The 15268-nt window shown below is 35.9% G+C and overlaps 1 protein-coding gene across 4 annotated transcripts in view; it reads right to left on the bottom strand.

The window, feature by feature from the left end:
* Positions 1-2159: 2159 nt before the first annotated feature.
* Positions 2160-15268, bottom strand: part of SLC9C2 (solute carrier family 9 member C2 (putative)) — a 105373-nt gene continuing 92264 nt past the window's right edge. Inside the window, exons 25-27 of one of the 4 annotated variants that reach the window (XM_031936911.1) lie at positions 10309-10414; positions 6111-6166; positions 2160-2794 (exon numbers count right to left, since the gene is read on the bottom strand). In XM_031936911.1, the coding sequence (XP_031792771.1) occupies positions 2756-2794; positions 6111-6166; positions 10309-10414 (201 nt within the window). In that variant the 3' untranslated portion in view covers positions 2160-2755. The remainder of the gene's footprint in view (positions 2795-6110; positions 6167-10308; positions 10415-15268) is intronic. The other 3 variants (XM_031936909.1, XM_031936908.1, XM_031936910.1) reach the window with 3 other exon arrangements.

Here is a 15268-nt window from a genome sequence, read left to right on the forward strand (position 1 = left end):
GGTAGAAGACCTGTGTTCAAATCTAGTTAAGGTATTTCCTAGTTGTGTGACTTTGCACCTCAGTCTCAAATCGGGCATTTATAAAGCACCTTTACAAGGTATAAAACAAAAAAGCAAGCCAGTCCTTGCTTTCAAGGAGTTTTCCATATAATATGGGAGGTAACATGCAAGCAAAACATATGTCTCCTATAAGAAGCAACACATTTGCCTTATGATCGCATAGGTCCTTCCCAAGTCTAAATCTAGGATTTTATGCTCACTATTCTAGCTGAAAGTGATGTTTAAAAACAGCCACATAAGAATGATGTATTCCTTTTGCAATGTGTAGTAGTGATTTTTTTTTTTTTAAGCGCCATTTAGATTCATATGGGATTGTTGGAGTGCTATGGGTATATGTGACAGCTATTAATATCCCATTCGGAAGACAAGTGTTCAAGACGTGTGCAAATTCCAAGCTTGAACAAATTACTAGAACACAGAATGCACAAAGGATGGTCCTGAGGATTAGTTAGGAAAGCTCTGCACCCAAATGATGATAACTGGTAACTAGGTTGTGAATTTTGGCTACAACATTTTGTAATGTGGAGGAGTTCCAATCTTAAAAAGAAAATAGGGATCAGGAAAATATGAGTCAGGAGAAAATACATGAGGATCCATTTGCATGTACAGGCTATTTAGCTACATTCTTTTATTAATCTGTGTGTGTGTGTGTGTGTGTGTGATATGGACATACATAATCAGTCATGTATATACTTAGAATAAGTCAGGGACACAATGGCATAATCTAATTTGGGGAATAGTTAATGAGTGATCCTGTGAGAGATTATTTCCATGTGTCAGGTGACTTTATGGACCTGTCCCTATGATTCTTTGGACCATAAATGCATTCATTCCCAATTCAGTAAGGCTCAGGGTTTCGGGAAATCCTGATCCACGTAACCACATGGAAACGGTGACTTGTTTGTGGAAGTGTTCAGCATGTGTTCTGTATAACTCACCTTAACCATGTCATCCAAGTGTCCTCCTAAGCATGCAACTAGAAGCGCTGGAATATTGCCTAAACACTGGCAGCCACCAGCACAACTCATTCCTTGCCAGTGGCCACTTTCAACAGGTTTCTTTTAAAACTGGTTTGCATTTCCCTCAGAATTTGTCTAGGGTTCACTTTCAGAATTTAAAAGCAGAGACTGGACTAGAATTGCCTTCAATCAATTATAAATCGATTGCCTAAAATATCCCCCAGAAATAAGCCCCATTTACAAAAAAACAAAAACAAAAACCGAGCACCACTTCATGTTCCAAATGTTGGAACCCTCCAGAGTGAAAACTTTTAAAATGATTTTCACACAGAAGGACCATGAAGAGGTTCCTGGAACAGAAGGCAAAGAACTTGAAGAAGCCATGATGAAAGTTGCCCTTGGACATGTGAGATTGTATGAAGAAGATGGGCTGGTCTCATGGGGAGCTGTGCAGGAGGAAGATCTTTTGAGTGCATCCCTTGGGGTGGGTTTATGGGAGGATATGGATAAGCACCGCAGACAGTGGACAGGAAAGGGTGAGAGGGCTGTCTGGGTGAGTTGCAGGCTGCAGGCTTCAGATTCTCCCAACTTTGCCATAGGGAGTCGGCTGCCTTCTCATTTTGGAGACCCTCCACAGTATCAAGGCTGTCTCCTGATAGAAGATTGAGCTCCATGTCAGGCCTCTTCTCCCACTGGTGACCCCCTTCCTGGACTGGGAAGAAGAGCCAGACTGCTCATTTTTTATTCCCTTCTGGTTCTCTAGAAATTTCTCCACCATGCCCTTGGATACTTCCTCCCCCACCCTTACCCCTTCTCAACACTACTTAATTTTTCTGTGCTATCTTCCTCCATTAAAATGTAAGCTCTTTGTGAACAGGAACCTTTCTCTTTTTAGCTTTTATTTATGTCCCAAGTGCCTGGAACAGTGTGTTTAATAAATGATTATTGTTTGTCTGCCTATTAGGACCTCCAAGGCAGTGCTGAGTATTGTGTCCAACGGTCAATTTTGTCATTGATAAATAATCCTGACTCGTCTGTGGGACCTTCTCATTTTCCTGATGGCTTTCACCATGTTTCAGCTTTGAAATGTTTCCTCTTACAAGCATCATAGAGCCATGAAATGCAAATAATAAATAAGCAATCTAAACAAGTCTGTTTTTAAATTGGTTTTACTCAAGAAATTTTTTAAAGTTCCTGTTAAAAATATTAAAAAAAAAAAGAAAACCTGAATATGCAAACAATTTATCTCCTTAAAATTGCATTTAGAAGCTAATGCAATGTTAGAAAAAATTCCATTCTTCTACTTTTACTAAATTAAGAAAAAAACAAACAAGGAACTAATGCTAGAAAATGAAGATATTGACAACAGTGAGTCCAGCATTCAATGTCTTAGCCCCTTCTCATTACTAAATAATATTATTAACTAAATTTGATTATGACATTCTGCCACAGCTGTTATCTTTCTAGTAGGTACACCTCATTTGATAACACTCAAGTTTCATTTAATATAAATGCTGACTGGATTGCTAGAATTCGTTACCTTATAGAATTCTATTTATAGTTCATATTTGGTGCTGGATCTTTAAAGCACAACTCCTGAAGCAGTTCATGTTGCCTCCATCTTGACCAAACAGATACAACAGTGTTTGATTTCAGGCAAATTCTACGAAAACATCTTGAGAAACTTTTGAGCCTTTGAATGTGGTCCATGGTCTTTAGCCAGCCGCAATAAGCGATTATAAAGAAGGTTTCTTTGAAAAAGACTTCAAGCCCAGCTGCACAAAAGTGAAGAGAAAAATATATTCGTTTATGAATTTGCATCCAAGAAAAGTACAGGACTTAGAGGCAGGAAGACCCAAATTCAAATTCTGACTCAGATTGTTACTAGCAGGGTGTTGTTTAGCAATTCACTAACCTCTCTGATTTCTGCTCTGCAAAATGGGGATAATAATAACACAATATCAGAAGATTGTCATAAGGATAAAATGGAATGATATATGTAAAGTGCTTTGCAAATTTTAATGTGACATATGAATGCAAACTATTATTATTTGGAACTTCCCAAAAATGATCACAAAGGAAATAGGGGAAGGGGGAGAATAAAGGGCCATTTATAAGAGGCGGTACATGTGTTCCAGCACAGTAATTGTCATGAATTAGATTGACGTAGTCTTTAATTCTAAATTTCAAAGAACAATGCAAGGGGAGACATTTTAGGTGAATGATATTCCCATTTCTGTCACAGATTTTCATTTGACTTTATATTGTTTTCAACAATAGGGAATTTGAATTCATAAGAACAACAAAGTTGGAGGATTCTGGAAAGATGGCAAAGTAGGTCAGTAAATTTCAAGCTCTCCAGATTTCCCCACAAATAGAACAAATTTTCAGCTCAGGGCAAGAAATCAAGAAGACTTGGGACAAAAGGGGGTCCTCCTGAACAACCCCAGGAGATCCCGAGAAAGTCCCCAGGCCGTGTATTAGCCCATGTGAAGTGCAAACACTTCTCGACTAGCTCTGCAGAATATCCAGTGGGGAACCTTGGGGGTGAGCTGGATGTGGCCAGAGCCTCAACAGGAACCACAGAGACTTTTACCTCTAGACTGCATGAGGACTGGGGGGTCTGAGTCTGGGAAAACTGAAGGAATCTTGGCTGATTGGGAACACCAGGCTCAGCTGTACTGCTGAGTCCTGGCCCTGGGAAAAAAAAAGGCACACCACCAGGTGAGTTCAGAGGCAGTGGGGGCAAGGATGCTGCTGGCTGCAGGCACTTGCAGGAGGGGAGGGGGTTTGTTTGAGGTTCCAAGTCAAAGGGGAGAGCTGAAGTGAAGCCAGAGTCACTATTCCCCACACACATGATTAGAGGAGCTTATCCTAACACTTATCGTTTTTTTAAAAATAAAGTTACAACCAAGAAGAAAGACCCCAACCATAGAAACTTGCTATGGAAACAGGGAAGACCCCAGTTCATCTTCAGAGAAGGACACTGAAGTAAATAAAGTTTCTTCTACCCCAAAGGTAATATTAAATGGCTCTCTGCCCAGAGAGAATTTATAGAACTCAAAAAAAAATTTTAAGCAAATGAGAGAGACTGAGGAAAAAATAAAATAAAAATAAAAACCATCCAAGAAAAATAAAATTATGGGGAGAAAAAAGTTAACCAATTAGAAAAACAGCAGATTTAGACAACAAATCAAAAAGAGAAAATATAAGAATAATTGGATTGGCTGAAAGCTATGACCAAAAAAAAAAAAAAAAAACAAAAAACTTTGACACAATAATGCAAGAAATAATTCAAGAAAATTGTTCTTGGAGTGAAAGAACAGGAGGGGAAAGTGGGAAAAAAATCCACTGATCACCACCTAAAAGAGATCCTTTGTGAGGAATATTATTGCCAAATTTCAAACCCCTTAGACAAAGAGAAAATTCTGTAAGAAACAAGGAAAAAACCACCCAAATATGCTGGAGCTACAATAAGAGTTGTTCAGAATTTATCAACTGCCGCAATAAAAGACTGCAGGTCCTGAAATCATATATATTGGCAATCAAAAGAACTAAATCTGCAACCAAAAATATCACATCCCGTAAAATTATCCATAATATTGAATGAAAAAAATGGACATTCGATGAACTTGGAATTTTTCAAGACTTTCTTTCAACCAAACCCAATCTCAATAGGAAATTTAACATATAAGAACCAATATCAAAAATTAATTTCAAGGTATTTTACATAGACAGATTGTTTATGGTTTTTTACATGGAAATATATGCTATATATTTAAGATTAACATCAGCAATTTGATTGGGGCAGAGTTGAGTAGACTCTTAAAAAAAAAAAAACTCACCAAAAAAAAATAAAATAGTATTTGTTATACAAATGAGATTCAGAGGAAGAATAGACAAAGAGACATTAGAAGGGGAAGGAGAGCTCATAGTTTTGAAAATTTACTCACATTGGGAATGGGTTCAATAGACAACACTATATATACCAAGAAGGGAATAGCACCTTCCAAAATCTATAAAGAAATAAGGGCGGAGAAATGGACGGAAGCAAAGGGGGAGAGAAGATAAAGGATAAGGGATAGATCTATAAGATTCAATCAAGAGAAAATCTATATCAACCATACCAATGTTGTTTTAGATGCATGTTTACATATGGGTAAATGATATATATGTGTGTGTGTCTGAGTATATATAGATACATATTCATGTTGTGCTATGTATGTATATATAGAGAGAGATTTGTATATGTGAATAGGTCTGTGAGTGGGTATGAATGTATATGTATATGTGTGTGTGTTATACACATGTTATATGTATATAACATCTGTGCTTAATTATAGCCTGCTTAAAGGAGGTGCAGAGAGATGAAAGGAGAAAAAAAGAACAAAGTAAAAAAAAGTACACAGAAGAGAACAAGAGTAACCTACAAAGCAGAAAAGAAAAATTGGACATTCATGAAAAAATTTCTTCTACTATTATATGTCCTTTCTTGATCTGGTAATTTATTGTTATATATTTTGAATTTTCCCTGATGTTCTGCTGGGTACTTGACAATGTTCTGGTTTGTTCTGTTTTATTTTTCTCTTTTTCTTTTTTTTTTCTTTCTTTTTTTAATATTAAAAAAATGAAAAAATATATTAAAAATAGTTTTAAAAAAAGAACAACAAAAGTTGCCAAGAAGAGAGATGAGGTATACTCCAAATGTAATCCTTCTACACAGAACCATACTTTTTCTTTTTGTTTTTGCTGAGACAATTGGGAGTAAGTGACTTGCCCAAGGTCACACAAGTGGAAGTGTTAAGTGTCTGGGGTCAGATTTGAACTCAGGTTCTCCTGACTTCAGGGCTGGTGCTCTAACTACTGTGCCACCAAGCTGTCCCCAGAACCATACTTTTAGAATTCAAATATTTCTAAAATTTATACCAAGGATGAAGTAAAATTGCATTTCTTTTAAAATATTCCATAATTCACATTTTAAGATTGGTTTGATTTCTCTCTCCTCTCAATATCTCCAAATAGTTTAGATTTGATTTTGTAGTAATTTTCATAATGAACTGAAAAGAAATAAATGAAAACATTTGAACTCACCATTGTACTTTTTTTTAACAAAGGGCTCTGACTCGCCAAATTTCTGGTGACATTTGCTGCAGGAAAAAAAGACCAGCATAAACTAGACTTGTCAAAATGTGTAGATATAAATTGAAATAAACATTTCTTAATAAAATATTACACAGTAGTAGGTCAATGGGCATTTTTAGGCATGTTCTACATTCCCTTGGGACAACGCTATAACTGCTTCCTAAAACTCTGTTCCAAGGTGCTGAAATTTTGAAGGAGCTGAGTGACATATTTATAATAAAATACTTCAGCAGCATAGAACTAATTGTGCTAAGAATCTGATTAGTTAAAAAATATATCAGACAATATTCACTTTCTCCCTACTCTAGCCCCAATGGCTACAACCTAAATAAGTTCCAACTATTTACCACCTGGCTCCATCCCAGAATGGCTAAATCCTCTCTTTCCTTTTCCCCCAAGCCAGAATTATCTTTAAAAGTAGATCTGATGGTGGTGTTTTCTTTTTTCTTTCTTTCTTTTTTAAAATGTATTTTCTTTTTCCAATTAAAGATTTTGAATCACAATTTTTTTTCTCCCTCCTCCTACCTTTCACCTCTCCCCCTCTCCAAGGCAATAAGCAATCTGATATGGGTTATACATACACAATAATTTTAAACATATTTTTATATTTGTCATGTTGTAAAAGAAAAATCAAAACAAAGGGGAGAAAACATAAAAAAGAAAAAGCAAAGACAAAAAAAAAAAGGTGAAAATCATATGCTTTGATCTGCATTCACTTTCCATAGTTGTCCCTCTGGATGCAGATGGCATTTTCCTTAATGGTGTTTTTTCATGCCCTCATTTGGATTTTGTGACGTTTCACCCCAGAGATGAAACATTCTTATTAAACACTATAATGTCCATATGTGTGTCTAGAAGAATGCACAAATCTGAGATGAGTTCCAAACATCCACAGTAAGACCACCAAAGAGTTCTGGTAATTCTGAGCTGATGTGAACATCTTAACTTTATAATTTTATTGATGACTTTGAGATGATTTGGATATTTCCATAAATTGACATGAAGGTAGAAGAGATAAGAGTCTGTTCCCCAAGTCAGTTAAGTGGTGCAGTAGCACTTAGATTGCTGGGTCTGGAACCAGGCTGACTCATATTCCTGAGTTCAAATCCAGCCTCAGACACTTACTGTGTGATCCTGGGTAAGTATTTTACCCTTTTTGCCTCAGTTCCCTCATCTATAGAATCAATTGGAGAAAGAAGTGGCAAAACATTCTAATATCTTTGCCAAGAAAACCCAAACGAGGTCACAGAATTGGCCATGACTAAAATGACTGAACAATTGTCCTCCCCCCCCAAATTCTATGAAAAGGAGAATTCTAACTACTGCACCCCTCTTCTGCCCCCTCTTTTATTTTCATTGGGCCCATGCTGCTGAGTGCTCCCAACTGTCCTCTGTGCCTCATTACAGTGTGACGATAACCCCATTTCTCACCACTATTGTGGACTTTTCTGGCAAACATTCAAATAGATTTATCTGCTGTCATTTCATCATTTCATAAATTAATTATTAATTCATATAATTTTCACAGATCAGGCTTGACCAGACTTAATTCTGATACACACCAGCCCTTCCTTTTATCACAGAAACAGAAGTACTAGAAATGGAATTTTGGCTTCATGGGATTATAAGAGTTGAAAGTCTTCACACAGGTGGTATTCAGAATATATCCAAGATGGTGGAAGTGGAGAATTCCCTAAAACATGAATTCTTCCTTATTATTTACTAATATTACTTGGAAAATCTGGTCACAAGGGCCAAGAGAGCAACGCCACTCGAATACAGGTATCCCAAGCAGGAAGGGCCTGCTACAGATGTTGCTGTTTTCTAGATCTTTGCTACAAGTTCATTTTACTTGACCCATTTCTGTAGCAGACCACCCATTTCTCCTGGGTACTCTATCATACTTGGGGTTTCATGAAGTGGCTCTTTCCTGATTCTCCTCCAAATTGTCTAACCACTCCTCTGTCTCCTACATTCTGTCATCCTTCACATCATATCCCTTAACTGTGGGGAACTCCAAGGTTGGTTTTATGTTTTTTCTCTTTGTCTTTCTTTTTCTATCTGTCTCTCTCTCCATCTCTGTCTCCCCCTCCCCCTTTCACTTAGTGAACATATCAGTTCCCAAGAGTCTAAATATCATCTCTTTGCAAATGACTCCCAGATCAATATGCACAGTTCTGGTCTCTCTCCTGAGTTCCAATCTTGAATCACAAAGGAACTGAATATTTTAAACTGAATGTCCCATAGACTCTCAAAAATGTTCAAAATCAAACTGATTATCTTTTCCCCAAAACCTAGTCTTGTTACTAACTTCCCTCTCTCTGTCAAAACAATACTATCTCTCTGATTGTCCAGGTTTCCCATCTTGGTATTATTGTTCTAGTACTTAGACTTGTACCTGGTACATAGGAAGAACTTAATAAATGCTTACTGAACTGAATCCTTGATTCCTCACTCTCACTTGTTCCACATAACCAATCAGCTACCAAGACTTCTTTCTATCTCCAAAATGTCTCTCTTATCCATCTTGTATCTCTTACCTGCTCAAAGAGGCACCTTCATGGTTCAGAACTTTTATCACCTATTGCTTAGATCATTGAATTAACTTCTGAATTAGTTTCTAAATTCCAATCTGTCCTCTACACTATCACCAAAGTGATCTTTTGGAAGCTCAAACCTGACTTAGACTATTGATCTACTCAATAAACTCTAGTGGTTCTTTTAGTATTAAATATAAGCTCTCATTTGTCAATTAAGAACTCCACAAACTTGTTCCAACCATCCTTTTCAGTTTTATTTCATATGAGCTAAAATTAATGAATGATCCTTCTTCTTATTCCTTAAACATGATCCTCTATTTCCTATCTTTCTTTGCTTTTTTGCTTGCTGCCTTCCATGCCTGAAAGAAATTCCCTCTTTACCTAGCTTTCCTTCAAGACTCAGTTCTAACCCATCTTCTGCATCCTAGTATCCCCAAATGACCTTTATCTATTTGAAATGCATACACTGACTCCTCCACTAGAATGGAAGATCCTTGAGGGCAAATATCCCCTCATTTGTCTTTGTATTTCCAGACCCTAGAAAGACTTAATGAAATTCACCAAATTAATTTCTGTCGAAATATTGTTTTTGTAGGACCAGGCATTGAAAGGCTAAATTACCCAAGTTCAGAAAAGGTGGAACAGAAAGAGATCAGTGGGAACTTATTGATCGTTGCTTCAATGGCATAGTTTTATTCAGGAGAAATTGAATTGATTGCTAACCTTGCCAAAGGACAATTATGAAAGTTCCAGAAGTCAAGGATTAGAAAATTGGGAGAAAGAAAAAGGGATTTGTGTCACCAAAGCAAAACAAATCCAAGCTCAGAAGTATGCTTAGGATAGGGAAGGATAGGGCCCAGGATGTTAGAATAAGGATAATGCAAGTTAAATAATTACTGAAGCTATATCTGAAGTTGTAACCATATTTGGAAGGCCTTAAATTGACATCCCTTTTTTGTTAAGGGACGTTTATTTGTCCAGTTTCTGATATCAGCACTTTTCTCTCCATCATAACTCCTTAATCATGACATCCCAGAAGCCCCCATTTCTACCTTTATCCTACTACTAATAATCTCTGTTCCACTCTTTCCATGGCTCAAAATGTCAGGGCATTTAAGACTGTAAGATCCCCCAACTTGTTTCTATCATAGGTCTGTCAAAGTCACTCTCCTCACTCTTAGAATTGACCCACCCAAATGAGGGACAAAGAATGAATTACTTAAAAGTACCAGAGGAAGAAAGGGATTATGAAATCGTTCAAGCTTCACGGTGGTTGCAAAATGAGTAGCCTGCATGTATCCTTGCAAACAGGCCAAATGGGACTATGGTGTATTTAACATGAGGTAGAAAGCTTTAATGTGAAGCTATTCCTCCAACTAGGAGGATAAGCACCAGAGACCAAAAGGCAAATAGGCTTTTTCATCTTAAGACCAGCTTGATAATTATGATCCTCAAACCAGATTTGATAAATACAAAATTCTAAAATTCTCTTTTCTTTCCTTAGAATTAAAAGCAAATTATGTATGTGTATGTGTATGTATATATATATATATATATATATATATATATATATAATTATATGTATATTAAGGTAATTATCTCCTTACTGGGTTTCCTGGAATCAAAGCACTCCTTCTCTAAACATTCATTTTGCAAAGAATCATCTTCTTTTCGTACAATCAGCAATTTGTTTATATCGGATGTACCTTGAATCTGAAAGATGAGTTAAAATTAATCACAATACTAGTCAGCCATCTCTATATAATCTTTATTTCAGTAATATTATTGATGAGACCCTGAGTAACTAGGTGTGATTGGCAAAGGAAGACTGAGTATGGATGGAAGCAGATGGGGATCAATTTAGCCCGATAGTCCCACCCTCTGTGGAGGTAGGTGGTGGATAGCCCCACCTTGTGGTGCCCACTCAGAAATCCAAGTTTCCTCTATAAATCTGCCCATGACTCACAGTTTTGCTGAACTCTTTTGGGTTACACCCATCATGACACTCTGATTTCCCCCATACCACATGGTGTCTCTCCTCTCATCCCCCACTTTGCCTCTATTTTTTCTCCTTCTTAGAGCTAACTAACTCTTTTAGGGTGCTAAAATTCTTTTTTGGGATTTAGCCTGCCAATTAAGGACATAATCCTGATTAAGAGTTCCACTAAGAAATTCATCTTTTCCATCTTTAATTTCCTTTCCTTGCTAACTATATGCGTCCCCAACTCTATTTCATAGTTACCATTCTTGGTGTCTATTTTGTATCTCTTCATTTTGTCTGTACCTCTTCTCCTAAATAAACTTATCTTTTGCCAAAGAGAATGGCCATTATGAATTCTTCACAAAATTGTTCCTTAAAGTTTGGTGCCTACAATCTTATCATTTGGAACTAGGAATTACTCTCCTGAATCACATCAGTATTACAAGTTTTATTCCAAAAACTCTAGAGGCCATTTTTATAAATTAACTTGATTTTTCTCCATTTACTTTTTAACCAGGTTGCCAAAAGGCTAATCAATTTTATTAATAATTACAAAGAAATCATTTTTAGTTATATTTATCAGTTCTTTAGTCTTTTTGGGAAAGGAATAATCTGTACCTTTTCCAATTTCAAAAATTTCATCTTTTGCAATTATTTGGGATTTGTTGACTTTCTCATTTTGAATTTTGAATTCACCATTTTTTTCTGCTTTGAAGTATGTTTTTAGGAATATAATTTTCATCTGAAGATTGTTTTAGTTATATCTCAGAAATTTTGTATGTGATTTTTGATTTCCTTCACAGGCTAATTGTACACTATTTCAAAGTCTGATTCTTTTTGTACAGCAAAATAACTGTTTGGACATGTATACATATATTGTATTTAACATATACTTCAACATATTTAACATGTATTGGTCAATCTGCCATCTGGGGCAGGGGGTGGGGGAAAGGAGGGGAAAAGTTGGAACAAAAGGTTTTGCAATTGTCAATGCTGAAAAATTACCCATGCATATATCTTGTAAATGAAAAGCTATAATAAAAAAAATTTTTTAAATATAAATTTAAAAAAAGAAATTTTGCATGTGGTCTTATCAATTATTTTTCTTTACATAGCTATGATTTCTGTGTTTTGATCTTTGCCCCACTCATTTTTCAGGATGTCACCATTAAGTCTGCATTTAACATGGTATCTTTTGCTTGTACTCCCTAAATTAGTTAATATTTTTTTAGTATGATATGATCTTTAAAGGATTTGCTTAGTATTTGTTTTTTTTTTCCTAGTTTTTGTTTGTTTATTTGCTTTTTGGTGACGCTATCAAAATTAAGTCATTTGTCACACAACTAGTGTCAAGAAAGTAAGGTCACATTTGAAAGATTCTCCTGATGCCAGAGTTGGTGCCTTATTCATTGTGCCACCTAGTTGCCCTTATTTTTCTTTTGCGGTTGTTGTTGTTTTTAAATTTCTCTGTGTCTTAGCATGTGGTATTTTTTAAATTGGGATCAAGGAAGGCTAAGAAATCTGTTTCCATTTTAATGGCATTATGAGTCTTTTCAACTCTAAATTCTCTAACAATTTGTTTAGTTGTATTTTTTCCCCTTTGGTTTAACCAAATACGATACTAATTTATACTTTAAAACAAACCCTAAAAAAAATCTAGACAACCTTTATTAATATGGCAAAAAAAAAAAAAAATGTTAGCATTGTGATTGAGGAAGGGACATTAGAAGCTTTTCCAGTAAATACTGGATATCTCCTTTTCTCCTTTTATTTGATATAGTTCTAGAAATGTTAAGAGGGAAAAAATGAAGAATGAATATAGACAAAGAGAAGGCAAAACTATCCTTATTTGTTGATGATATGATAGAATATTTAGAAAAACCTGGAAAATTTGGAAATAAACTCATTGAGAAAATAATTGGCATCAAGAAAATAACATGATACAAAATAAATATGCAAAAATCAATACCATTTCTATATTGCAATAACAAAAACCAATGAAGAAATATTAAAAAAAAGATTTTTAAACAACAAAATGCATAACAATGTGGGAAACAATTCACCAGGATCTGTATAAATACAATTACAAAATACTCCTTATACTTCTAGTTGTATACCAACAAAATGAAGGATAAGATATCTTCTCCAAATCTCAGGAACTCTCAAAAACTAAGGATTGTGGACAGGAGGTAAAGTTACTACAGCTTTCTCCATAGGAAAAGATACCAAGAATTCTAATGAGATAGCATATCCCTTTTCTAGTTCAAGTCCCTTTTCACACTGATGTTGTTTGGGGGGGGAGGGGTTGGAAGGGCTCCATTTGGTAGAGAAGCTCAAGCCAGATAGTCTTTCTTCCCCTCCTAGATCTGTCTCTGACTTCTGGACTTTAAAACCAGACATCCACAACTATAACATCCTGCAATTTACCCCCAGGATTAGCTTGAATTATCCAGTCATTTCTTCATCTTCTTAGACTAGAATAGATGCAAACTTTGATCGACTGTACCTCCCTACAATGCATTGGACTTGGAATCAGGAAGACTCTTTTTTATGAATTCAGATCCAACTCTGACTATTTGTGTGACCCCGAGCAAGTAACTTAACCCTTCTTGTCTCAGTTTCCTCCTCTGTAAAACGAGCTGGGAAAGGAAATAGCAAATTACTCCTGTATCTCTACCAAGAAAACTCCAAACGGGTTCATGGACAGAGACTGAACAAATTATCAAATTATCACATATCAAATTCTTCCCAGAAACTAGACTCATTTTATTCCGCTTTGCATCTACCGCCCTTCTTTCAACTCCACAACAAAATGCCCTTCCTAAGACAAACTCATCACTTTAAACTCTCCACCTGGCTTCTAACTCATGATTGACTGCACCTTCCTCCACCTTCTCTCTCTGATTGGAGGGTAGAGGGCAAATATTCAAAATCCTCCCAATGTCTTCCTTTATATAGAAGGCAGAAAGTGGACGGGGTTCTCTCCACTATGCAGCCCTATCTGGTTTCACCTTCTGGGACAAATGCCTCCACACCAGATATCTCTGGTGCTCCGTTCTGTCCTCTGTCTCAGTTTTCATGGCCCCTTATATGTGTTGTCTTCCTCCTTTAGACTGTAAACTCAATGAAATCAGGGGTGATTTTATTCTTGTTAATTCTATCTCCAGTGCTTAGCACAGTACCTGCCGCAACTCATAAACACTTAATAAATGTTTATCAGATTAGATTGGTTTACAATATTATTCTATGAGGCCATCCCACTTCTCCCACTGCTTATTTCCTTTTGGAGTCTTCATTTTGTAAAGGGGGCAGACCAACCAGCCTTCATTCTTCTCCCAGCTCTGCTTTTGATTTGAATTCTTACTCCCCTTCAACCAGCTCCATGCTTTTCAGCTCACTTTTCTGTGTTACCTTTTGGGATAATCCTTTGGGACTATCTTTGTGCTTATATTTGTGTCCCCAACATTTAACACAGTGCTTAACATATAGTAAGAACTTAATAATGCTTTTTTTCCTTCCATCTAACTGAGTCCAAATATCTCCAAATGAACATTTCAAAGCAAAGGAAACTATAGTATAGGATCTTGTCAGTTCTTAAGAGAAAAAAAAAAAAAACACAGTAGGCAGGTTCAAGAGAAAAAGAAGAATTGTGAAAGAATTTATGATCTACCCAACAGAATAGGCAGAACAAAAAAAAAAAAATTGAATCCACAGTGCTCTCCAAAGATAAAGTTGATTAGCAATACAAATATAGACAAGTAAAGAAAAATCTGAGGTAAAAAAAAAAAAAGCAAAATATGCTTTGAAAAAAATAACTTTTTAAAAAATGGAGAAATCTTTAATGTTTAGGATTGGGATAGGCCAAAATGATAAAAGAGACAGATATTAGAGTTCAGCGTTAGGTACTTTAACAATCCAACTAACAAGGAGATATTCTGTAGAGCTAGACAAAATAAAAATGAAATTCATTTGGATAAAAGAAGTAGAATCTCAAGAGAAACAATAAAATGAAGGAATGAATAATCCTTTCTGACCTCAATTTATACTATAAACTAGAAGTCATCAAAACTATTTGATAGTGATTTTAAAAGACAAAATAGAAAAATAACTTGGTTGTAATGTATATCATACAATCAATTCTGAAGTGAAGACAGACTTTGAGAGTGTCCTTGTATTGCCTTTTCTGACCACCTTGTGAGGACTTGTCCTGTATGAATTCTCCTCCATAAAATAATCTATTTGGCAAGCATACATTTGGCCAGCCCAAAGGACTTGTGCTCTTTGCAGTAGAGTTGGAATGCTTGGCAGTTTAGTTCGAGAAAGGGCCTCAGTGTCTGATATCTTATCCTGACAGGTGATTTTCAGAATCTTCCTAAGACAATTCAAATGGTAGTGATTAGTGATTCCATGTGATTAGTGATTCCATGGCATAGAAAAGTTTTAGCAGGAACAAATCAATCAATTAGGATAAATAGAGAAAGTCAATTGGTTAAAAAATTATTTTTTGCATCAAATATCTCTGATAACCTCCTAATATCCATGTATGGGAATAGCATAAATATATTGACACCAAGAGCCATTCCCCA

This window comes from Sarcophilus harrisii, chromosome 4 (genome assembly GCF_902635505.1).
Source record: "Sarcophilus harrisii chromosome 4, mSarHar1.11, whole genome shotgun sequence".
Classification (NCBI taxonomy): Eukaryota; Metazoa; Chordata; class Mammalia; order Dasyuromorphia; family Dasyuridae; genus Sarcophilus; species Sarcophilus harrisii.